Source organism: Filicampus tigris, chromosome 11 (assembly GCF_054856515.1).
Source record: "Filicampus tigris isolate MCC_2025a chromosome 11, RoL_Ftig_1.0, whole genome shotgun sequence".
Classification (NCBI taxonomy): Eukaryota; Metazoa; Chordata; class Actinopteri; order Syngnathiformes; family Syngnathidae; genus Filicampus; species Filicampus tigris.
The window spans coordinates 23,279,250-23,306,258 of NC_141227.1; the positions used below are offsets into that span (position 1 = coordinate 23,279,250).

The 27,009-nt window shown below is 44.5% G+C and overlaps 1 protein-coding gene across 3 annotated transcripts in view; it reads left to right on the plus strand.

Annotated features, from left to right (window-relative positions):
* camkmt (calmodulin-lysine N-methyltransferase) overlaps positions 1-27,009 on the plus strand; it is a 124,615-nt gene that overhangs the window by 85,862 nt on the left and 11,744 nt on the right. For 2 of the 3 annotated variants that reach the window (XM_086045066.1, XM_086045065.1), the window contains one exon: positions 872-3,570. In XM_086045066.1, coding sequence (XP_085901192.1) covers positions 872-958 — 87 coding nt within the window. In that variant the 3' untranslated portion in view covers positions 959-3,570. Of the gene's footprint in view, positions 1-871; positions 3,571-27,009 lie in introns of those variants that run through there. The other variant, XM_086045067.1, reaches the window with a different exon arrangement.

Below are 27,009 nucleotides of genomic sequence, written 5' to 3' on the forward strand. Positions count from 1 at the left end.
CGTAGTCGTTTTTTTGGGGGGGTTGGCGGTGCGGGGTATCCAGGCAGCTGCCCTTCCACGCCCATGAGCCCCTTGGGCTCCCTCTTCTTCCTCCTTCCCTCTTTAAGGGAGAGAGGTCACAGGTTCAACCACTGGCCGCTGCCTGGAGGGGAGATAACGCAAGGGCAATGGAAAGGGGGAGGAGGGGCTACCGAAAGAACTGAGTACAAAAATAACTGGGCACCTAAATAACCAGGTGAAAAAAAAATAAAGTACAAAAATAACCAGGCAGTCAAACTAACTTGTACCTGGAAGACCAGGTAGCTCGCGGGAACCAATATCCCCCCCCCAAAATTGCCAGGTGCAAAAATATCCAGGCACCAAAAATAAAAGGCCACTGGGGAAAAAAAAACTGGTTCCACAAAAATAAGGTTGTGATATGAACACATATGAAAATAAACTGATATCATAATAAGTAGCAACCCAAAATACACTTCTGTACTAAAGTAATTAACTACCAAAATAAAACCAGGTAACTGGAGACCCAGATAAAAAAAAAAAAAAGAGTGCAAGAGAGAAAAAAGGTACAAAATGAACAAGATGCTCAGAATAGCAGAGTAGCGAAATGTCCAGGCACCAAAATAACAGGGTACTGAAAAAAGAAAAAAAAAAAAAAAAAACAGGTACCGTGCTGTCAAACACAGGTACTGAAATAACCACATACTAAAGTAACCACACACGCAATGTAAGAAGGTACCCGAAAAATAGAGCTAGCAGAATAAAAAGCAAAATAAGTGAGCAGCGAAACAACCGAGTGAAAACGAAGAAGTGTCGCGAAATAAGCCGCTAGCAAAGAAAGCGTCAGCTGACGCTGTCTTGTGTCCGTGTTCAGATGCTGCAAGAGGGCAAAGAAGCGTACGACGAGAACATCCACTACCCGCTGCTCCTCATCTTGACCAAAGGACCTCAAGCTCAGTGACGCAAGCGACCAAGTACGGACTCGCCTTTCCACGTCGCCGCCGCCGGGAGTGGTGCGCCGGTGCGCCGGGCCTTAACTTATTATCATCACCGTGATCCGCTCGTGATGCAAGTGTGGCTCCGTATCATGGGCGGGCCTTTCTTTGCACTCGACACTTCTGTCAAAAGCTGCCACCTGACACTCAAACTTAACATAATATAGCCAGTGCAAAAGTCTCAAGACCCAACCGGATGTTCCCTCGGCTAATGTCGGTGCTAACGTGATTAAATGGTCAAATATGCGGCAGGCGGAGATGTGAGTCGTGACTATTGAGCAGCACTCACTGTGAATGCCTCGATCTCATCCTGACGTTGATTTGACGACTTCCACTGTGACAGCAAAAAAAAAAAAAAATCATTTCTTTCCTTGCACATCATCAGGTGTGCATCACACAGAGCACTTCCCATATTGCGTCATTTTAGGGATGATCGAGACCGCTTATTCAGTACTCGACGATACCGATACCAATTAACCGATACCGCTTTTGATACATACAATTTACATTAAACCAATAACAGATCATTTAAAGGGGGAAGTTAAGCCCCCCCCACCAAATTATTGACAAAAATATGTTCTATGAGCCTCCACTAGTCAAAACACGGCATTCGGATTAATATTGCGTTTGTGGAATATGAGTTAAGCGGTAAACTCCCATTTTTAGCCATCTTGGGAGGCGGCCATTTTGTCACTTCTGTCGATTGAAAATGACTCAATTGAGTCGACAGAAACGAGCAAAACGGCCGCCCACTGAGATGGCTAAAACCGGATGTTTAGACTATTGGGTCTGTATAGAACATATTCTCGTCAAGAAAATGTTTGGGTTGACCTCCCCTTTATAAGAAAGACTGACGACGTCGAGAATTGAAGTTGAAAAGATGATTTGGTGGAATTCCATTGAAACGATGACGTTTGCCATTTTTCTTTCCTTGTCACCTGTGGCGAACGTTGGCTGGCTGGCCGGCTGGCTCCGGGTCAAGTCCAAGCCGCTTTGCCAGCGTTGCACCCAGGAGGATAAAGTTGTGTGGCGTGCGTGTGTGTGTGTGTGTGTGTGTGTGGTGTCGCAATCCCCCAACGGGATGACGTCAAGCAACTTTTGGATTATTGCAATGATTTGCTTTGCTTTTGTGTGCGTCGTTTATGGATCGCTGTTGCAATTGATGCGGCGGAAGCTCTAAAGTCCAACGGCCAACCAGGGCATAGCGAAATGTTCCCGCGGGTGACATCGCACGCGAACCCGTTGTAGATCACAAAAGCATCAAAGGGTTAACTCTGTGCACGTTTTGCTTGTTCTTTGGCTTTTAATGGAAGACTCCAGCTTCCCCGTTTGCCTTGCCTTGTTTTATTATTTTTACGGTGGTTAGCTTTTCTTTTCTTTTCTTTTCTTTTTTTTTTTTCAGCTGTGTAATTCCACCCGTCAGTCGACTTCGTGTTTCACCTTCAACATCAACTCTATCCCAAAATGTTTTCACATGAACACATTGGAGTTGCCCCCACCCGATTGATGTTGCGTTGGTGGAATCGGTTTGCCTCCATTTCAGGCGGCCGCCCTGTCGGGCAATATCGCCCTCTGCTCTCGAGCCGAATGAACAGCACAACTGCTCTGTGGTTGCCAACGCCACGCGACCAAAAAGCCCAAAAACGGGCGAGCGGACTCCCCGCGTCGGCTGCGCTCACTAGCACAACTGCGGCTTGATGTCATGACGGTTTGAAGCCAAACTTGATGAAAAGGAAATATTCGCAGAGCTGGAGTAGTTAATTCCGGATCGACAGCAGAGGGCGATATTGCCAAAGGTGGCGGCCGACTGAGAGCGAGGAAAAGGAAGGAATATGAAATAGACGCTTGTTATCAAAGTTAGGGTAGACCAGTTGATTTTGTTTTCGCGCTTTGCTGTGGTTGATTTCTCTTCACATTTGTGTGACTTCACGAATCCTCGTTATTGTCCATCTCAGGGGGCGGCCATTTTGTCACTTCTGTCGACTGACAGTGATGTCCCAGTTGCTCAGGGCTCAGTAACGACCAATCACAGCTCACCTGTTTTCTGAAGCTGAGCCATGATTGGTCGTCACCTGGGCCCTGAGTGATTGTGATGTCATTGTCAGTCGACAGAAGTGACAAAATGGCCGCCCCTGAGATGGCTAAAAACAGGTAGACCTCAAATGTAATATTAATCAGACTGGCTTGTTTCAACCAGTAACATATTGCTTTAAAAAAAAGTTTCGGTTGATTTCATCTTTAAGTGATTCAAAATATTGATCATTAGATATTGAAAAAAAAGTGTTGATTTCATCACATTTATTTCAGAAATTTGAAAATGAACTTTGGGTTGTGCTGGCCACCGTTAATGTCAAAACCTGCACGGTTTTCCGATGACAACAGAAGATTATTTACCATTTAGGTGATTTCCTATCTTGGAAAATGTTTTTGAAAACCAAAATCTTGCATCTGACTGGACAGCTTTCACTGTGTTTTCAATATCCGCTTTCGCTCGATGGCCTCCAAACAGGACTCGGGTTCACTGTCGCCCATCGGCACAATATCATTTTGCCACTTAATAAAAACAACTATCACCACATTCTCACAGTACTGGATTTTTTTTCCCCCTCTTTCGGTTTTCACATTTACCTTCCAGCAAACGAGCCCGCCTCGTGGAGCGCCGATCTTGTGGCAAAAGCGCCGTGTCGACACCTCGTGTGTGTTCTTTTTGTCAAGAATTAAGGCGTTAAATGCTTACAGATGTAATAAAGTTTCCTCGGGCCCCCCGATTGGATGCGGCCTGCCTTTCAAACACAATGGCCTCCTGCTGGCTAAGCTGGTGCCAGACAAGCTAACACACACACACACACGCACACACGCACGTACACACATATCAAGCCCAGTCAACCGTCTTCCCCTCCTCGGGAATAAAAGAGAGAGGGATAAAGAAGGGAGGGAGTGCAGCTAATCCCGCCGCCTCACTCTTCTGTTTATCAGTGAGGAGGAGGAGGAGGAGGAGGAGGAGGAGGAAGGAGGGCGAGTTGTCGGAGAGGGAGGGGCTACAGCGAGGCCTCCCGATCTGTCTTTGGAGATTTGAAAGAGCTCCGCGCGCGCGTTCTCCTCCCTCTGACACCACCGAAGAGAGAAAGGGCCAAAATGGCCGGACTAGATCGAAGTAGCCGGCGTTATAAAAATAGATAAATGCCAGTGAAAGCGAGCGATTGAGCCGCCCAACTGGTGATCGAACGCGGGGTGGGGGGAAAGAAGAAGAAGAAGAAGAAGAAGGGGAAAAAAAAAACAGGAGACAGAGTGCTCCCCGACTCGACACAAGGGCCCCATTAACTTGACCACTTGCCCTTTGCTCACAAAGGCAGGGCCGGCCCACCGCCACTCCCACCCAATTATCCACGATTAGGCTCAGTGCACTGTGTCAAGATGGAGGGGGAGCGAGCGAGCGAGCGAGGGAGGACGGTGATGGAGGGAGGGAAAGTAAAGTGGTGCAGAAAGAGAAGAGAGGTTGGACCATGGAAGAAAGCCCCAAAGTAGATGAGAAGCTTCAATGTGTGTGTCAAATTTTTGGGTCCTTGCGTAATATGGGCCGCTTACGGGACACTTGATTAGGTACGCCTGCTCGCTGCCATGGCATGCAACACAAGACGCAAAATTGACAAAGACAACGAGGCACGCGTTGCGTTGACACGAGCGCAGATGTTGAATAGTGTTTGCGTGCGCATACTGTGGCTGTTTTGAATATTTTCACCCTGTCATCCAGCACGGCAAACTGCGACCATCCTCCGGCCATCCGCTTTCCGAACATCTTATCCTCAATCGTAACGATAAAAATAATGAGAATGAGAATTACACACAGGTCAACTGCAAATTGTAATCAGAGATGTCCCTCGACATATTTCTGACGCTGATTTTAAAAAATGGCTTTCATTTTTTTTTTCTTGCACATGAGATCCTTGAGATATTTTCATTTTTTGTTTTTAAGTTTGACCTCTGACAGTTTGCGTCATTTCTAGCTAGGGCCTTTCGGGAAAGAAATCTACCTGTTGCTCAACCTAACCTTTAATTCATAAATGAAAAAAAACATTAATGCAAATAATTTAGCTTTAAATTACTCAATGTATTACCATATTGTATTATTGTTATATTCATGTTACTATTATTACTTTGAAAACCTGATGAGCTGCAGAAAAACTGACGACAGATTCAGAATCGGCGCCCCAAAAAATCTGAAAAGTTGGCTTGCAACTCTGATTAAAAAAATTGTAAACTTTTGTTGACTAGTGATTATCATTATTATATTTATGATGATAATAATAATGTCAATGTCGCTCTTAAATTGGATCTCACTAGACTGTGCGGGTGTACCTCAACTTCTTTTATGGTTTTAATGAATGCACATAAAAAAGGAAAAACTAAGAAATTGCAACACTAATTATGAAAATAAAATAAACTACACACACACAACATTCTGTCTTAGTATAATAAAATGAACGAGTACATTTAAATGGACACTCAGATAACACGCTCAATATGCAAGAAAAATAGTTAATTGCTATCATAAAATAAATAAGACTGAAAATCTAAACCAATAAAACAAAAATACTTGACAGTGTTATTAGAATGTGCATTTGTACCAAATGTAGTGACCAATAAAAATAAATTCAGTACTCATATAAGGAAACATTTTGAAAAACACAAACAGTGCATCTAAATTGCAGCTAATATGCAACAAAAAGGATCACTGCTTTACTAAAATAATCAAATTAATTGTGAAAATGTAAATTAAAAAAATCATTACAGTGTGTTATTTGACTGTGCATGTGTACTTGACGTGGTAACCAAGTAAGGTTATCAGTTACCAGTTAGTGTGTTTTGTTAAGCACATTTATACTAAAAAAAATGCTGTTTTAAAATAAACATTCATATTAATGGAAGAATAACACACACAATTGTTTATCATTAGACTGAAAATGTAAACAATATTGTGTCAAATATTTGGTGTTAATGCATGAGACACATTTGCCCAAAAAATAAATAAAAGTATACTATAATGCCATGGAAGCAGATTGCTGCCACACCACCCAAAAAATCAATATCACGCTATAACACAAGTTTCACCTTTTAATTTGGTAAATTTTACGCTAAAACGTATCATTTATATGTATAAATAATTGTAATTTTATTCATGTAATATATGAGGCAGCAAAATGGTTCCGTATAATTACAATTACGCAAAAAGTTTGAATAATAAATACATTGATTTTTTTTTTTTTTTTTTAATTTACTCAGTTTTATTTCGTAGGGTGGTTGCACGAAATAAAATCATTTTCTTAAGTAGACTATATGGAGCCATTTTTTTTTTTGTGCAACCACTTGACAAAATAAAATTGAGAACATTCAACACACCATTTTTTTTTCTCAGCACTGAAAAAAATGATGGTTGAATTTTCTCAATTATATTTGGTCAGGTGGTTGCACAAAATGAAATAAGATGGATCCAGATACATTTTTTGATTAGATGCATAGTCTACTTAAATAAGGTATCCGGATTCAGATGATTTATATTTCGTGCAACCGCTTGACAAAATAAAATGTAAATCGTAATCGTAAAAAAAATCAATCAATACATACTTTAATCCAATGATGAAATAAATAAAAATGAATATTGTTTTTAAAACTTGATTTCCTTGCTTTGCTTTTCACTGAAACTGATTGTGACTAAACTGGACAAAAGCGCATTTTTAACCTTTTCAGGCTACTAAAAGTCTCCCAATGTAATAAATGACACTCAGTGATGTCTGCTCGCATCCCTGCCGTACTTCCCCTTATCTGCCCTCCACAGCGCCCGCAGCCCCCCCCCCCCCCCCAACCACCCACCTCCACACACACAGCAGCACAAGCAGCATCCTCTCCCCTCCGAATGGCTTTTTTTTTTTTTTTTGCTGCGTTTGTTTGTGCTCATGAAGTGGAATGCAGAAAAGTCCCTGAGAGCATTTTTCCTTTTCTTTCTTTCCTTTTTTTTTTTTTTTTTAAATGTGAAAAGCCATCGACTGTGTGTTGCCACGGCCCCCACCCCACCTAACCCCCCACGCCCCTCACCCCACACACACACACACACTGTAACATGGTCCACAAGGCTGGCCTTGATGACAATAATGTTTTCCATTACAGCGGGTGTATTTGCGGAGTAAGTGGAGGTGCAATTCTCTGGTATTAATGCAGTAATGGAACGGGATGGTGGCGGTGCGCTGCTGGGAAAAGCGCCACTTTTATTGTGTTGATTATGATCTGCTTTAAACAAACAAACAGCTTTGTGTGTGTGCGTGCCGCTCGTAGACACTTTTCCAGGACATAAACACGGAAAATCAGCTGGCCGACGCTTCCCTTTCCGCATCCTCACTGAGCCGAGATCTGGATGTGGGGAAAAAAAAGTTTGTCGTCACAAACGATAAACATGCGCACTTGGCAGTAAACGTAGCTTGGTCGTTACCTCTAGCGAGGCCGTTTGTTTTCTTTGCCATTTGTCGAGCAGGCTAACTGTACTTTTTTTTTGGTTTGCTCTAGCCGGTATCATAGGTTTAGTTACTTTAAAATGTAAAATGTAGTTTAGGTGAATTCGTTTTTATTTGATATTGTGAACAAAAAAATGTGTTTTTCAATTTTTGTTTGTTATTTAACCTTGGTTCCACTTTGGGGTTTTTTTTTTGTTGCTTTACAACACAGGTGTCAAAGTCAAGGCCCGGGGGCCAGATCCGGCCCGCGACATCATTTTGCGTGACCCGCGAAGGCAAATCATGCGCGTTGACATGACATGTTTCTTTCAAATTGTCTTCGCCTTTAACACTACATGTGAGATATTGCAAGCATGATCTGTTATTAACATTAACGTGATTTGTTAGCAATCCCTGCTTTAAAATAAATTGAAAAGAGAACATGAATTGAAAAAATAAATTGAAAATAAAATAAATTGAAAAGAGTTGAACAAAGTATTACTGGCTTCTGATTTCGAAAACGAGCTATCCATCAATTTGTTGTGCATAAGTGATCATATAAAGCGATCAACAGTCCTAACGGCCCTCCAAGGGACACCATACTGTAACTATGATGTGGCCCGCGACAAATTTGAGTTTGACACCCCTGCTTTACAAGGCCTTTAAATTTCGATGGGGACCTGGATAAAAGTGTCGGATTTATTGATTGTTTTTTCGGTGTCGTAAATATGCTAACTTCACGAGGCTTCTCCGTTTATTTCTTGTGTATCTTTTTTGCATTTAGTGTTTTTTTATATACACATATATATATATATCTATATCACATGATTATTACGGCGAGCATGTACATACGAAGGTGTAGCCCTGTGCAGGTGTACGTTCAGCTTTATGGTGTGTGAGCGCTTACGCAAGAGCTTTTGGCAACAGGCCGCTAATTGAGCAGCTTTCATTTGATTGTTGATCAAGTCCTGGCGGCTGAGGCGGCCAAAAGTGTTTGTGTTGAGAGTTTTCTGCGCTCCCCCAAAAAATGCCCATTCAACTGCATGTGTCCGGAGCCAAACGTCTCATCCGGTATTTCATTTTTTTTTCCCCCCTCAATTTTTAACATGAAGTTGACTCCGTGCGGTCGCCGGGGCAACGACTGGGAACCGGCGACCCATGTTTCCCGCAGGCCATTAGGGGCCAGTCGACGAGCCTCTCTTCCTGCCACAAGTGCCACTGGCGGGATGGAGAGGGCCCTCGTCTGCGCTTTGAAGGTCAACGAGGCCGTCGCCTGCCATTCGCTCTCGCCGACGCTTGCTTTTGCCCCCCGCCCCCCGCCCCAGTTAGTCCGGCCAGTCGGCTGATACGCGGCCCGGTCTACTCTCACGCCAATATGAAGACAGTTGTCGCAAGTTTGAGCACGTGTCCTTGCTCGTAGACGGCAGCTGGCTTTCCACGTGGTCGCGATTCAAAAGTGCCGCGACGGGCGCGCCGCAGTGATGTCGTCACTTAGTGCTGCATAAATGCGATGTGCGTTAGATGAACTATTGAGAGTGAGTTCGTCCTGGAGGTCAGAAGATGAGTTGAGTCGATGCGGGCTTGTGTGCAGCCAAACAAAACAAAACAAAAAAATGAGTTTCAGCTATTCGTTTCAGAGTTTTACAAAGTACTTTTTAGATTGCGTGTAGTCTGGCGATTGTTGCTTGGAAAATGCGAATCTTCATCAAGTGCTCGTGGCTGGAGAAACTCGGTGTCATCACAATCCAGCAAAGTTCATTCGGAAATAGCCAGCAAACAAAACAACTACTGAGTTGCTTCATTTCACACTTGGATGACTTGCTAGGAACTCAGGAGACGCAACCATTTGTCTACCAGCAATTCCAGTCACATTTTCATCCTTCCTGACACTCTTTGTGGACTAAGGTTAACTTTAAAGTTAAAGTCAATTTACAGTACGTGGCATTTGTTGTCGTGCTGGACGACATGCACCTGTTCCAAAGAATTTTGTCTGTCTGTCTGAAGTGTGTGTGTGTGTGTGTGTGTGTGTGTGTGTGTGGAGGGGGGGGGGGCACTTGGGGGTGGTCAAATCCTCCAATAGCCACTTGTGTGTCTCCTGAGGGGGCAAATGTACATAGATTATGTCCATGCTAATCCTTGTGTGACAAAAAGGCATTTTGCTTCAATGACTAAGTGTTTGGGCAGATACACTCGGCCCCCGCAAACACACACAGGCACCGGGACACACACATTTCCCGTCCGTATGTGCACAAGGACTCTGGTGCAATTAACCTTTAGCTGATTCAGTCCTCGTAGCCTGATTGAATAGAGTTGGAGTGTTCCCTAAGCCACAAGCACAACCTTGTGTGTGTGTGTGTGTGTGAGAAAGTGTGTGTCCCCGCATGCGTGTTTGTCAGATGTTGAGCTGGACGTAACGAGAGCGGAGGAGAGGGCCTACTTCATCCTGTCTCTGGTTTGCCTTTAAATCCATCCGAGTGCGTCTGCCCGGCTTGAGATGTTCGCTCTGAACTTTAATAACCTTCGACTCCCCTGCTACTTGTTTACTCTCCGGCCATCCAGTTCCCACTTTGCCAGTACTGAAGCTGCATTATTAGCGTGCGCTCCCTTTTGTTCGTGAAAAATCGTCTTCTTGTTTTTGTGAAAGTGCATCCATGCCGTCCGTTTTTGCTATTTGCTTGGACCGCCGCAGTGGAGGCTTCTGTCACGGCCAAAATGTTCAACGTGGTGACGCGTTGTCACACACCAGGGGAGTGCTGTTGTTCTTGACACATCACAGCTGTGAGTCCGTCATGGCCACGAGGCCGCTGGTTGACTGCTAAAGATAATCGGAGCCGTAAAATTGCATGTAGAGGACATTGTCACGACCTCCTGTGTCACATCGATTTGAAATGACAGTTCTACATGCGCTATTTATTAGTTGACAGTTTGCCAAACATCATCATCGAATGCTATTGCTATCCACCAAGCTGCTGAGCTAGCTAGCTAGCTCGCTGTGCTTGTAGCTAGCTCGCTAGCTAGATTCTTGTGACTTGAGGATAACTTAATAGCATATTCTCTTTTTTTTTACATCTTTACTCTTCAAGTTACCACCAATTTCAGTTCTAACATAAAGTCCATTTCTAATGCAGTCCGATGTTTGTGTTCTTTGCGTTCAGTCCTCGCCCGAGAGCGATTGAGCTAAATTGCTTGACGTATAGCCAGGAGTTAGTTAAGATATCGTGTTACAATCAGGGGCTATCTAGCCTTCTAAAAACGTGTAACTTAGCAACATTATCAGAAAACACTGAATCACATTTTTTTATGGTCAACTTGAAGTGCTAAGTAACTTGCTAGCGCTATGGCGTTCATCTTGTCTTCTTTTTCCCAGCCTATGGAATGCGCAAATGAGCAGTTTTTCTGTCGGACATAAGGAATTGCAAGCACTTTCCCATTTTCCTGCGCGCTTGTTGACACAGCTCTTGTGTTTGGCTTTCTTGATATTGTGCAAGCGTAGCTAATGTTATGGCAACGTGATGCTAATTAGGCCGCTCCAGAGAAACGTTCCTCAGGCCCCGCGGAGTGTAAATGTAAGACGAGAGGGAGGATCAAGTGGCGCTATTTGGCATTTTGCTTGCGTTTGATGCGTGTTTGCAGGTTAATTGTCAGCGCGCTGCCAACATGGCCGCGCCATCCGGCTCAACTCAGTGGCGGCGTGCCGCGGCGCCTTTCTCACTGCTCGCGCGGCTCCATTAATTAGCTGTTTGATGCTGTTAATTGGGCTCCCACTGCTGCGCTAATTGATAACGCCATTGCCATTGACGACGGCGCCAACACAAACACGGGGGGGAAGCCATTCAAGCCGGGTGAAAAGCGGGTGGACGCGAAGGATGAGAGTCGCAGAAGCACGAGGCTCCTTTTGGCGGGAAACAAAGACATTGGTGGGGGGGGAGGGGGAGGAGCTGCATTGTGTGAGTTGTAGTGGTAAGAAGTAACAAAGTACAAATACTTTGCAGCTTTTTCAGGTATCTGTACTCATTTTTGTAACAGTTTTTTTTTTGTTGTTGCTTTTTCCCCCCCGCCATTTGAAAACGGACATCTTATTTTGTCCAAACAGGGCCGTTACTTTTTTCAACCTCAAATCACCTGCGATTGGGATCTTGGTTGAGATTTGGGGGCGCTATAACGGTCAAATTAAACGGGGGGTGGCGACGTGGAAATCGGGTAGCATTGATGGCGACGGCAACCGATTGGACGAATCAAAATATTGCCCACCTGTGGCCTTGTCGAATTGTGGAATGTCGGCTACCAGAATAATTCGTATTGAATGCCTTGTGCCTTGTGCCCCATCCTAAAAAACATCCAACAAAAAATCTGGTCTAATCCGAAAAAATACATTCAGTTTCCAAGTGTCCACTTCACGGCACAGATGTGCTTCCGCCATGACGGGCGGCACACCAGCGAATGAGAGGAGCCGCTTTGATTAGCCACGGTTGAAGTCGGCTGTGACCACGCTCACAGCGGCGCGCTTTTCCCTCATGCAGATCCGCAGGCTTGCAAAATGACCGACATGAAGTCTCATCTGCCCCCGCGCAGGATTTACGCTGTTCACAAAAAATCGAGCCCTGTGAGATTGTAATAGAGGGAAAATCTTTTTGTTCTGTTTCTCGCTGCGCCAAGTTATCGAAATGGGCGTTGCTACGTTACTTAAGCGCACTTCATTCTCACTTAAATTGAGGTTAAATCATTCCTTTTGCCACCTTTTCTTTGAACACATGAACTTTGTACTTCTAGAGAGAAGTGTGCGAGTTGCCGGCTGAGCTGTGTCGTATATCAAAGATGCTCCTCGTGTTTTACAATCTTTGCCGATTGTTCCTGTCGGTTTTCTCTTTGTGTATGCGGCACTTGTGGCTGCGAGCGGCGCGTTTAGGCGTCCGGCGGCCGCAAATGTAAATGCAATCTAGCAGGACAAGGCGGTAATAGCAATATCATCTTCCTATTACCGCTGGCATCTGCATCACCTTGCTAATGGCGCTACTCAGCTATTCATGGAAATGTCGGCTATCACAAATAACGAGCGGCTGTCAGCGCTTGACGCCACGCGCGAGGGCGAAAAACAATATTGCAGCACCTTGCACAAAGGCACCGCGTCTTTTAGCGCTGACAAGAGACGTAATTGTCACCGAGGCAAGAAATGGAAACATATTTCACGGGAAGAACGTTTCAAGTAGAGTTGAGAGAAAACTTCTCATTTTCCAGCAACACTACCACAAAATGTGCTTCTTTTGGTTGGCTCCTGAACCCTGAGCCATCAGCCTGTCACATTTAGAAGGAACATTTTCACAACTTTGGTAAGTGCGAAAAGTTTTTGTATTACCTACAGTAAATGATTAATCCTTTCCCACACGGTATTTCCCCAAAATCGAAGTCCAGACACAAACGAATATGAGTTTTACAACTACTAAAATTGAGTCAGTGAACTGCATTTTTTTTTTCGTCTTTTTCTACAGAGGATAAAGAATATGTGCCTGTGAATATTTTTCCATTTCCCGTCTGCAAGTGTGGATGCGCTCTTTATGTTCGGATATCGGCTTTAGAAGTGTTACAACAAATGCGATTTGTTAGCCGGTGTGTTATTGAATTTGCTGTTTCTGCTTTGTGCGCCTTTGCTTGTTTTTGATATTACGTAAATTGTCATGTCCAAATATTGTGGCTTTAGTTGCAAAATTGACCATTTTCAGCACAGCTTCACTCCTCACTCCTATGTTTGTGCCCCCCGCCCCTCCCCGCCATTGAAAGAAGAAAATTGTTTTTTTTCTAACGTGATGTATTTCTTAACTTTTGTACTAAATTCCAGCGAGATGTCGTAGTCGGGCATTTGACTTCCACCTGAGTTTTGTGATGTCCGTAATGGGGCTTCCTCTTGCAAATTACACTTGCCCTGCTGGACTTTTACCTCCACGGCTACTACATATACACGCACGCACAACGCTTTGGACATACCTGTTGCTCACCTTATATTGTGCTATAGCCACACACATACACGTTCCCCCCCCCCCCCCCCGTCGAGGCTTTTCATCCATTTTCTAAAGAAAAGTACTCTCACTCTTGGACTGGTATATGGCCTTCCTCCTCGCCCGCTATTATACGCTTTTCCATTAGGAGCAATTACCGCTCAGCCTCCAGCATCGGCTCCAACATTCTCACGCAGTTTTATCACTCTTGGTCAAAGAGTCGGCTCGCCGGTGTCAAGTGGGCTTTGTGGATGCCGGAAAACAAGCCGCGCCATCTTTTGCTGGACGGATGAGAATTCTATTACCTTTGTCCTTCTTTCTTAATGGCTTGAGCCCACGTGGCATCTCTGAAAATCTCACGTGACAGTTAACACGGGCCGAATGAATGTAAGTCAAACAAACTTGAGTTTGCAGCAGTATGCTAGCAACGCCTTCGGGCCATTGCGATGGCCCCCCATGCAGGCGCCCCGCCTGCATCATCTGCCCGCGTCCACTGCGAGAGCCGTGGACAAAAGCCGTTAGTTAGTTAGTTAGACACGTGTCACTTTGAAGGTATTCATTTCACAAAATGTTAATTACTAAACATCAATCATAATCCCCGGCTAAAATCGGTTCTGTTCACCAAAGCATGCAGTTAACGAATGTGAAACGCACAAAAATGAAGAGCGCACCGCAAAATGTCCGATTTTGCTCTGCGCGGTGGTATGTTCAATTCAAATTTTGGTTGTATTCCGTCAACTACTAACAGCATAACCACAACAATCTGAATACAACTGTTGTCATTTAGAGATTTTATTTGCAGTAAATCAGTACCAGAGAGATTTTGTCAGTCTCTCATTTTTATTCCACAGCATATTTCATTATTTAAATCACCCAATCAAATTATTGTCACAAATCCCTTTCAAGTCGCGATATGAATCTTTTTTTTTTTTTTTTTTTTTTTTGTAGTTTCCACTAAATCACCCAGAGAGCTGTTTCCAATACGCGTCACCTCAAGTGTGCCGGCGCTTCCGTGTGAACTCCTGAGAGACTCGTAAACCAGCCGTGACCTGCCAAAATGGCCGTCCGGCGACATGAAAGACAACTTCCTGTATTTGGCCCCCGGCAGGGCCAATGGCCGTCGCACATCAAACGGCGGCCCAACGTGGAAGCAAAACATCGCCCCCCCCCCACCACCACCACCACCCCGCCCCCCCCCTTCCCCTCCCGCCTCCTGCCGAGACAATAACAGCCTTGACGGCGCAAACAGCGCACGCAACGGCCGGGCCGGCCCGGATGGGCCGTCCTTATTATGTTCAGACTTCAGACAGTTGAACATGCTTCAACTTCCTGTCCTTCCAGAACGTCTTTCCTGGGTCATGCGCGCTCCGGTGCTGCGGGTACACGCTTGAAGACGGGGACCTTGAGGAGGGGACCATGTAGCTAGCCCGCTCCAAAACATTCAGTGACAATGGAGGGAATTCAGTCTTTTGATTTAGAGCAAGGGTGCCCAACTCCAGCCCTTGAGGGGCCCTACACAACCCCTGTTTTAGATGTTTCCCTTCTCCAACACACCTGATTCATACGATTAAGATCACGATCAGGCTTTTGCAGTGTTTGCTGATGAGCTGATTATTTCAACAGGCTGGGATCTCGAGGACCCCACTCGGGACTTGATCTTGAAAAAGAGGTCGAAATAACACAAAGTCAGGTCGGCCGCTCCAGCAGAGCAACGCTCTCCTCGGCCCGGGAACTGTGGAGGAGCCATGACTTTCATGTTTCATATTTATTGATTGAAAAAGGTGACAAGGCATCTAACATCAATTTAGAAAAATATTCAACGGTATGACAAAAAAATGTATCAGTGTCCCGCCACATCCCTCGCCTCTTCTCGCGCACTGAACAAAGCAAACCGGGCGTGTTGTGTTTGAAGACACGTCTTTTGATTGATCACCCGGCCCCAAAACTTGGGCGTTTGAAATACAGATTTAGTGCCGCCGGCCCTAGAACTTTTCTGACACGCCTCGTATTACAGACGTTTCCATTTTATCCGGGAAATTGCATCCCCCGCTATTATATTTATACAAGGACAAGGCAAAGTAGCCCAATCTAAGCACTCGTAAAGTCCTGGGAATCACATTTGCATACGTGGCCCGCCTCCCGACAGCCGTGCCGCTGCTCTCCTGACAGGCTTAATGAACTCGTCGTTTAAGTGGTCAAATTATGCACTCATCCCTTTGTATCTCTCCACTATTCTGTCTGTGCACAGGTGATGGAATGGAAACTTTGCCCATTCATTGCAGCTCACAGCAGCCCAACGCCGCCCCCCCCCCACCCCCTACCCCCCAGCCCCCAGCCCCACAACCACAGCAGCCGGTTCCGCCTCTCTCCGCCGTGACATTAGCGGAGAGTGCCAGTATTCACGGGAGGGAAAAGGCAGCGCTCCGAGGCCCTTTTGTGGAGAGAAATCATGTCGAAAAATAGAGCAGGGAGAGAGGGAGCGAGCGAGCGGGGAGCCTGTCACGGACCTCAATGGCGGCATTATGTAAATGGCTGACATCCCCTGATGTAAAGCTGAATAGAGACACATTAATGTCTTGTGTATATTTAAAAAGCCTGGGCCCAACTCCTCGGGATTGCGAGCGGCAGATCCCGTAATCATGTTGACGAAGTAATGGCAGAGAATTAGTTGTCCATTAAAAGTGTATTATGCGCGACGCTGGCACATGAAATTACTCTCAAATAGTGCAGCGGCCGAGGGGGGGGGGATTGGGGGGTTAGTTTTGTGTGGGGGGGGGGGGGGGGGTGCTCGGCTGTCGTGACGCGTGCGTGTGTGCAATTCCCAAGTCGGGCTGACGGTGGCAGGTGATTGACATCTTTAGACTTTGCAGAATCAAAGCAGGGTGACTGTGTGGATGTGTGCACAGCGGGGCCTGAAAGGTTCTAATGAGGTTATGGAGGGCTGAGTGTCACATGTACGCTCATTTGCATGCGCCCGCCCGCCGGCTCCCGCACGTACAGGAGGCGACGAGTTAAAAGTCGGCGCTCGGGATCGCCGCGCGGTGTTCCGCCGATGTGTTGCAATCCTTCTGTCTTTACAGTAAACAAATCCTTTTTTTCCCCCCAAGCTAACAAACTAAACTTATCCTCACACAATATACATACATCAATAATCGTTACTCATAATCGTTACATGAACCGACAATCATGTTCAGCAAAGGCGGAGCTGAAATACGTACAAAAAGGATGAAATACTTCCTGTTTTCATTCTTCTTCTTTTCACGGTCACTATATTAAAGTAAAATAGAGTGCCACCATCTAGTGGTCGACGGTGGGATTACACGCAAAAGGAGACAAAAAAGACAAACCTGCAAAATAGCGGGAGCGCGCACACGGAATCTGCGATGAAGGCCGATTTACTGTCAGGGCAAGTCTAGTTAATTAGTTGTGGAAAAAAAAAAACGGGATTTGTTTACTGTAAACAATCGATACACTGTTGTACGATATTCTTGCCTTGTCGTTGCACTTTGCGCTCTCTCACTCTGTTCTATGCATTTAATTGTATTTGTATTATTTGAAAGATTTTAAGACCACAAGTGCCATCAATGCGATTAAAAACACGGCCAAGGAGTTTTTAAATCTGTTTCTTTGACGTGGATCACGGGGGTGTTCTGGAACATGTCCCCCGTTAGGGCTGTGCAATGAATCGAAATTCAAGTGCAATTACGATTATTACACACCACGATTACAAAACTGGCCTAATCGTAAACAAACGATTACGGTATTAATATGCACTATGTTCGTTTACACGAGGAAATCATACTTGAATTTATACATTTCCACCTTTTTTTAATTTTATAACTCATTTATAATTATAGTGTTTCTTTATTTTGATGTTTAAACATATTCTGGTTTTGTTTTGTACCCCCCCCCCCAAAAAAAAAAATGATCGTTTGAATAATCCTGATTTCTATTCTTACCAAAATAATCGTGATTAATATTTTTTTCATAATCAAACAGCCCTAACCTCCGTGATGGAGGGGGGGGTTTACTGTAGTCAGCAACTGTGGGGGGGCGGGGGGGGAAGCAAGAAAGAAGGCAAAGCGCGGCGTCTTGTGCAGGTAGTGTCAGTTGCGAGCTATCAGCCGTGCGTGAGTGGCAGCCTTTCTAATCTGCTGTCATATTTGTCACGCCGCCTCATGTGTGGCTGTCGCCCTCCCTCCACGTGTGCCACCACATGAATTCGTCCCCATTTGTCACTTTCTTTCTCCTCTCCGCCATTTTGCTGAGGTTTTCTTTTTGACGTCAGACAAATAGGGGTGAAGTTAAAATAAACATCTAAGCCCCGCCCCCCGCCCGTCCTCCGCTCTCTTCCTTTCTGTCCCGCGTTCTCGAGGCGATGGGAACGCAATTCACGTCAAAGAATCCTCCCCGCTCGCCCGTCTATTCCTCTTCCTCCTCTGTCCTTTTTTTTTTTTTTTTCCTTCCTTCCTTCTTCTTCTTCTTCTTCTTCTTCTTCTGTCGTTTGCATTGTCCCCAGCCGCCGCTCCTTTATCGACGTTGTCGAGAGCGGCGGGGAAAAAAAAAAAAAAAAAAAAGAAAAGGGACAAAGATGACATGCTTTCTTCTCAGCCTGTTGCGGCGAAAGTGTTCCTGTCACGCCGCCGACGGGACGACTGACAGCTTCCACTGTAGCGGGAACACCCCTGCGCCATAATGGCTGCCAGCCAGCTGTCAATCAAAAGCCCTCCGTCAGCTCGCGACGAGACGCCGGCCCGGCTTCTCCTTCCTGGCCGGGGCCACTTTGCCCATCAGTCGTCGTGTCGAATAACTCACCAGTCACTCCTTCTGCATGTACCCGACGCGGAGAAAAAAAATAATATCGGCCCATGTGGTCCTTGCACCTAAATTGAGTGGAAATGGAACACACTAAAGCTGCGAGCGACAAAAGTATTTTTACGGCGAATCTTCGAAATGAAGACGTCACAAATCTGTCGATGAGCAGGGTATCAAGTATATGTGACGGACCCCCCCCAGCCCCCGAGCCACGAGCCACGAGCTCGGGATTGTTTTGCCTGTTTACATGCAGAATCGTATTTTTTCAAGTCGTGCTGTTATCTGGACACAAGCACTGGACAGCCAGAAGTGTAGCTGGTGGAGAAAAAAAGACACAAAACCACTTTGTAAGGTTACTTGCTAGCTATTGGCAACTCATTTGAGTTTCGATTTTGCACTTAGTGCGAATGACAAACCAAAATGGCTGATTTGTTCGCCCTTGAATTTCTGGTATGCACCCTTGAGCACTTTTTGTGTGCGCGGTGTTCTGACGATCATGTCCTTAAATGCAAGAATCGGAACGACAAAATTCCCGTATCTGCAGGAAGCGGCGTTGGGCTTGCTCTGCCTTGGTGGAGGTTCGTGCCTCCGCCGAGTGCCATTCTAGTCGACTTGCGTATATCACATGACTCACTGCCAATCTCTTCTATGATCATCTTGCAGTCTCATTTGCTAGAAAATGACTTTTTTCCCCCCCCTCTTCCATGGCAACTTAATCGTTGTGACATTTCACTGTATGTTCTATTGTGAACGCCCACCTGCTGTATGTGACATATGCAACAATAACATGCAACCCCCCCCCCCCCCCCACCAGCCTCATCCTCCACTAGTCAGAAATGATGCACTTCCTAACCAGATGTATGACAAAAAAGCTCATTTTGAATATGGGCATAATACATTCATGTCTGTTTTATTTCATTGTAACTATTTACAGTAGATGATTGTATCTTAATGTACTTTGCTTTTCATAAGATATTTCTCCGTGCATCTATAACAGATTCAGCCTTCAACAACAAAGGGTTTGCACTATTAAAAAACAAACATATACCTGTACTGTGATTTTATTTTTTTTTCTAGTACAAAGAGCTGTCCGCGCAGAAAAATGAGCATTCAAGGAGGGCACAAAATTGCTGAACAGCAAACCAACATTAAGTGCAAGAGCTCGATTTGTGTCTTTTTTCACCCAAAAATCAGCTCACTCAAAATGTTAATATTATTCAGGTACTGTGTTTGTCCTGTATGTCATTCCATATCCGCAAAAAAAAATGATTTGGCCTACTCATGTTGTAGTATAGGACAATATAAGACCCAATGCAAGCTCAACTAAGCCGGGTTTTCCATCTAGTGGTGAATGGTGATATTGCAACTTAAAACTCTACAGTGAAACCCCCCTATTTGTGGGGGATAGGAATTAGGCCGGCCCACAAATAGTGAAAATCAGTCAATGAATTTTTTTTTTTTTTTTTTTGTCAACCCCGAAATCTTCAAAAAAAACACGATAAACCTCAATACAGTATACTTTTTGAATATACTCAACATACTTTTTCATTTTCACACCCAATAACAACACCCCCCTCTGCAAAATAAATATTGAAAAATACTGTATATTGTAAAAAAAAAAAAAAAAATGTAAATCAGTGATTAAGTATGCAGGTGTCCACTGTAATTAATAATTGTTGTTTTTCTTTAAAATACATTGAATTCTAAAAAAATAAAATAAAATCAAAAATACAAATACAGCAACAGCAAGGATAATTGGAATTAAGGAACGCTAATTTAAAGATCAGAAATTTTGCATTGCACAAATGAATTTAAAAAAAAGGAACCTGACTGATTTTTTTCCCCAGTGTGATTGTTTTCTTTTAACATAAGTCATGTTAACAAATATGTTCACAGAGTACCCCATTTAAGTGGCTTTTTTTTTGTGCGCAAAAAAACAATGTTATCACCTACAATTGACACAATTTATTCCAATGCAAGTGCTTTATATGATAAAATAGACATAATTATGCTGACTTTTTTTTACAGTAAGCAAATTCATAGCAATATTTCTCGAGGCAAAAAAAGTCCTCAATACTCGGTACACCGAAACAATCCAATGCAATCCAATAAAAGAGCTTCAAGAAAATTCTTTCAGTTGAATACAATCCCAAAATAGTTGAGTTTTTGTGGGGGGTTTTTTTTTTTTTCCTTCTTTTTCCCGGCTTGGCCTTCCCTCCCCCTCTGTCCCCCGCCTGCCCTCCTCTCCTCCGGGCCCGTCTAGCGGCGACAATGGCCAAGCCGAGGGAGGCCATCGGGGCACAAAAGCCACAACGGAAATGAGGGATAACTTCTGGGAAGTCTGGCCTCTCCTGCTCATTACCTCCCTGCCGCCTTCCCCGATCGCTGGCTCCCCCTTTCTGCCCCCTTTTGTCTCTGACCTGGGGGACAACTCGTGGGTCGGGTCGGCCTCGGCTGTTCCGCTTCCATCCGTCCGTCCGTCCGTCCTTTCTCGGTGTGCGTGCTGCCAAACAAAAAGTGGAGAACTTAAATGCCAACTGCCCAAGCGTCCTTGTTCACCGACTCGGGCACACGTGAGCGAGGCCGAATTTTATTTTTAAAATGGACGGACGGGCCAGGTCGTTTGTAGATCAGGTAAAAACAAACATTTTATTGTTTCTAATTAATTTAATGAGGGGGGAAAAAAAATGTAATAATTGGTTAACGAATACAATTTGAAAAATGTAAATCAGTTGAGGAATTACATTGGTCAAGAGCAAATTTGAATCAGAGATGGCTTTATGTGTCCCTAAATGTATTTTTGACACAAATGTCTCAATCAATTTTTCCAGCACATTTTTGCGATATTTTCATTTTTTTTGTTTTGACCTATGAAAGCTGCTTACGGATTTTACCATGCGTTGTCATTTTTAGCTGTGACGGTTCAGAAAACAAATCTCACCTACCCCTTAATTCATAAATATTATTAAATATACTACTATATTTCATATATTATTGTTATTCTATTACTAATGTTAATATGAAAACCTGATGTGTGAGAAAAAAGAAACAAATGCAGAATCAGAATCTACACCAAAAAAAAAATCATCTAGAAAATTGACTTGTATCACTGATTAAAAAATGTCGTAAAAATGTGTTCTTTGAATCCACAAATATGATTTAAAATAATACACTTCAAAAAAAATAAATAAGAAATAAAAATGAAACGTAAAGCACATGCAAGTCAGATTGCGGTTAATATTAAGTCTGATATTTTGGTACGTGCAAAGTTCCCGCTCACAACAATAAGGTCAAAGGTCAGGAAGTGTAGCTATCCGGTGCACTCTCCACACACTACACTGCAAACAAACACAGTGCAGCTAAGCCTCTGGCTGCTCGCAAGACCCTTCTGGCACTGCATCATTTGTTCACGTGTCAAACAGCATCACGCCAACGTGGAGGACTGTTTAGCGCAGAAAAGGAAAAGAAATGAGCGCCGCGCTCACGCGGCTTCCGGCGGGACCGAACGGAACGGAAGAGTTTGGAATGCCCACCTGGCCGCGGACAGCAAAATAAAACAAAGCCAAATAAAAGCAAATTGTACAATCTGCTATATTTACATCATACAATATGGTGACGTATTTTCCTAAGGCATAACATTACATCATAGCACATGGTGCATAAAAGGTTCATATGTAGCCAATATGCCGGAGTAACTTTTTAAACAATGATATTGGAATGACTGAGATGGGTTTTAGGATTCGTTACAAAATCGCCCCCGCCCAAAGAAATGAGAAGACGAGCGACCAACGATTGTGCCGACTTTGGGATCCTAATAAAAGCGCTGCGGGCGGTGGTATGCGAGGTGATAGTTGAAATTGCTGCACTTGTCTGCATTGTTTATTCCTTCAAAAGAAAGCTTGTTTTTGCACTTTCATAAGGGAAGATTTAACTTATCTATCCTTGAAGATGGATTTATTTTTTGGGGCAGTTTTGCATTTTCTTCCCTTATTGTACCCAAATGTGATTCCGCCCTTAGTCGTGGTCGTAAGTTGTTGCCTAAATTCCAGAGGACCTTGAAGGCGCCGTTTGCAATGTGGAGGCGGGCGTGTGACTGGGGAAGCAGGAATGTTGACGTTGATGTACTCCATAAAGCTGCCAGCGTGCCTAAAGAACATTTTTTTTCGTTCTTTATTTTTTTTTATTTTTTTATTTTTTTTTTTTTTTTTTTATCATTGTGCAAACAGCCTCTCGAAACGACCCCAGGTTTATCTGTCCGAGCTGCTCGAAAAAGACGAGGAGACATATTACGAGAAAGTGTTGTTCAGTTTGAGGACACTTGAAGAAATACGCGCCGTTTCCTGAATAGATGCCGCACTTGTGCTTTGTCGACTGTTTTGCACCCAAAAGAGTATTTTGTCCCAGTTTGGTGACAAAGGCGAAGATGTGCGGCGGCGGCGGCGTTTTGCTGAATGCGTCGTTTCAACGCTAGCTTCCATTCTCTGCGGCTTACTCACCACCACCCCCCCTCCCCCCCCCCAACAAGAACAGTGAGTTTGTGCTAGGTGTGCTCGGCGTCGAGTATGGAGGGGCGGGGGGAGGGTGTCACGGTGAGGGTGTGTGTGTGTGTGTGTGTGGGGGGGGGGGGGGGTCCCCCATTAATCTGCTCCATACGGTCGATCTGCAAACGACACATCCTTCATGGTAAACATTGACGGCTCGGGTTGTGCTTCTTTCTCTGGACGGCCACACTTGTGATAAGTGCTCCATTGCCCGGCCCGAGAGATGCTGCAAATGGGCCGGGAGAATACCGCTAATAATACCCCAACGTCCCCCCCACCCCCCCACCCCCTCCAGCGTAACCCCCAACCCACCAGCACCCCAACCTAAGCAAGCCATCGCGCCTCCTCCAGCCGGACGGACCTTTTGTCCCAGCCGCTATTCTGCGCCCGCACCCGCCTTTCCCCTCTCTCCTTTATGCGTCTCTTTTGCTTTTGGCTGAGCGGCCATGTGAAGAGGTTCATTACGGCCGCGGCTGGCCCCACTCAGGTATGGCGGCTCTGTTCCCACTCGGGCCCCGCCGGCTCCCTGGAAAAGGGAAACATGCCACACAAAGGTCCTGTTAGCACTTCCTACCAAATTGCCCGTTCTCTCCGGAGTTACAACGCTCCAATTACCCGGGGGGATGTTATACTACCCCCTCCCATCCGCACTCACGCATACACATAACATAACAGAGCCTTTAGCAAAAAAAGAAGAAGAAGAAAAAAAAAAAAAGGCCCTATGCTAGGTGGCTAATTAGCACTTATGAGTCCTCCGCTAGCGTTTTTATTTACGATTCTTGCCTTGACATACTGGGGGGAGGGGGGGGGGACCCCAAAAGAAGGGCCCTTCACCGCCTGAAGATGCGTCTTGGGGATCTGCATCCACGGATGAATGCAGGCCTCCCTTTGCCTGATGCAAACATTGCGCACTTTTGGGTGACCCCTCCCACCACAAGAACCCAAGCACAAATCCCACAGGAAGAGTCCAATGATCGTTGGCCAGGATATGCCAAACTTAAGGCAAAATAGCAGAATTCCTCATATAAAATTGACTCCCGTATTCATCTTCACAATAACCAAAACGCATGTCATGGTGTGCAATCATCAAGAAACAAAACTTCATCTATCATGGTCTCTTGATCGTTTCATCCTCCCGGTCAATCATCAAGCGCTAACCGGATTACGCAACACCGGCCGAGGCATGCGTGCTCATAGCCGCGCCAACCGCCGAGTGGACGTCAGTATTATGGGCGCCACGTTTGCTTAATGGCATTGGCGCAGACTTATCCCATCTGGCTTCCTATCATATCAGAAGATGGGATTACGGATGCGCCAGTGTGACGCCCCAATCAAAGTGCGCTCGGTGCGCCAGATCAACACGTGCACCTTTTTTGAACCCGCCGGGCGACGACTCCGCCCATATGCCCCTTTGCCCCGCCCCCTCCGCGGGACTTTGACTCGAGCAGTGATCACATTTGCAGATTCAAGTCTCACCTCGGGGGGAGCGTTATCGCCAATCACTTGTTTGCAGGAAACCTTCTTTTGGCCATCAGGATTGTATTTTACTCTACTTACCAACCTTATTGCTGTGCTGTGTTCTCCCTTTTATGGTTTTACAGTTGTTGAGTTTTTTTTTCACTTTACCGTTTACCATATTCAGTGGCATTGACGTATTTATTTGACTTTTCGCAGTCCAGCCCTTCAATCCCAGGAATTTATTTAGATTTTTTTTTTTCACATTTTTTCAAACAAGAGGGTCTGAAAATGTCTGGTAGTGAATGAGTTAAGTCCCTAATCTGCATTGCTGCATTGACTTTGTGAAATACGTGTTAATGTATTAACATCTAAAAGGGGCCTGAAATGAGCATAAGCTTCTTGTGTTTATGAAGCCTGAAGCAAATATTTTGCATTCTAGTGACGAAACTGGCACAGCAGGTTTTTAACCTCGTATGGCTTAGCGGCAACCGGCCGGCTGTGTCCCGTTCACCTGAAAGCCGCAAATGTATTTATATTTGAATTTACGCTAGAGATGGACCGATGTGTTTTTTTTCAGGGCCGATACCGATTATTAGTAATCAAGGAGGCCGATAACTGATATTTGGAGCCGATATTCATTTTCACTGAAAAGGAAAATATTGGCATCCAAATAAAAAATAAAAGTAAAACACTGAACTTTGTTTAATCGTCTTGGAGTATATGTTTATTTATTTATTTTTTTTAATGATTATAAATGTTTGCCAATGTGGCCATCTTTGTTGTAAAATTCTAACAAAAAGAGATATTGTATTGTATTGATTTCAAATAAAAACAAAAGGTGCATAGTGTTCCCAGGGCCAGTAGAATCTCTTAAAAAGTTCACAGAAAATTCAAAGCAATGCTTCCTTGACGTTAACAGTTTTAAATGTATTTATTATCGGCCATCAAATTTTTAAAAACGGCAGATAGCGATATTCATCAAAATACTGAAGAGCGGCGCCGATAATCGGTCCGGCCGATAATCGGTCCGGCCGATAATCGATCCATCCCTAATTTACACGGTCATCCAGCAAATGTGTGCGTGCACTGCACAAGTCTGGTTCTGAAATGCTTCTGAACTTTTCTCAAAATTGAATCCATTTGTTCCCGAATGAAAAAAATGTTCTTGAGTTTTGCCTTTTATCAGCTATTGCATTCGACAAACTTGAACATTTTCACCGAGGCATTAAACAGCCAATAAACCGGATTTTGATCGCACGGAACCCTCACCATGAATCGATACTAAATCGACTGTTTCATTGCACGAACGCGTTATTGTGAAACCTATTGAAATTCCCCAAATCAAATAAAGGCACAAAATAAATGAGGCCACAAAATGCCACGTCCTTCTTTGCCTCTCAATTGCAATAAAATACGAGCCCAGCGTTGACGTGAATCACCGACACTTTGCAGGCGTCGTTGACTTCTTTGTGACGTTGGTTCTTTGCGGTTTTGGGGGGGCCTCGCCTAGTTTGACTTCCCCGGCAAATGTGAAGAAATACTTTGCGGGCGCAAGCGATTAAGCAGGAGAGGATTATTGCGAATGAGGTCAGTGTTGCCGCGAATTAAAACGGCGTCTCCACCGGAGGCCGAGTCGAGCAGGAGGAGGCTTGCATTAGAAGAGGAGGTGCTCCAATCCATTTCCTCTCTCTCACACACACACACACACGCGCGCGAGCGAGCCGCACGGCCGTTAAATATTGAAGCGAAAACACCAAATCCAAATGAAAGATTAAGAGTGCATGAAAATAATTAAGGATTACGGCGATGGAAAATGCATGCGGGGTGTAACCTAGGAGTTGATGATAGGAACAATGCAACATTAATGGTGTGAGTGCTGTAGCCTCATTAAAAGGAATGTGTTGGGGTGTGTGTGTGTGTGCGCGCGTGTGTGTGTGTGTGTGTGTGTGTGTGTGAGTGGCCGCCCCGCAAAGCTGCAAGCTACTGATACCGGATCAGCCCCGGTCACACAGCCACCAAATTAAACAAACTAATGAGAGCATGCTGGCTAATAAGGTGAGATGTGGAAACAAGCACACACTCCTCCGAATTATTTGGAATATGGGATTAAATTTAAAAAAAAAAAAAAAAAAAAACTTTTTTCTTGGGACATTTAAAGAGGAAGTCAACCCAAACATTTTCATTCATCAAGAATATGTTCCCAGCAGGCCCACTAGTTGAAATATGGCATTCAGAGGAATAATGCCTTTGCGGAATAAGAGTTATTAATCCACCCGTTTTTAGCCATCTCCGGGGGCGGCCATTTTGTCATTTCTGTCGACACAACTACACAGGGCTCAGGTAACGAAAACAGGTCATCCGTGATTGGTCGTTTTCATTCGACACAAGTGACAAAATGGCCGCCCCCGGAGATGTCTAAAAACGGGTGGATTATCTCTTATTCCACAAAGGCAATATTCATCTGAATGCCTTGTTTCAACTAACGGTCCTGGCATAGAACATATTGTTGAAAAAAATATATGTTTGGGTTGACTTGCCCTTTAAAATTGTGTGTATTATCCCGTCTCTTTGCATAACTTTTGAAAAGCCTCATAATACTGTTGAAAATTAGTTTTGGACTCGTTTCAATGCATTTAAAAATAAAAAAAATCATGGAAATATTATTTTTTTGAAGCGTTAAGCAATTCTATCGGTCCGCCTTAATGCACATGTGTTTGTTCAAGGTCAGTTG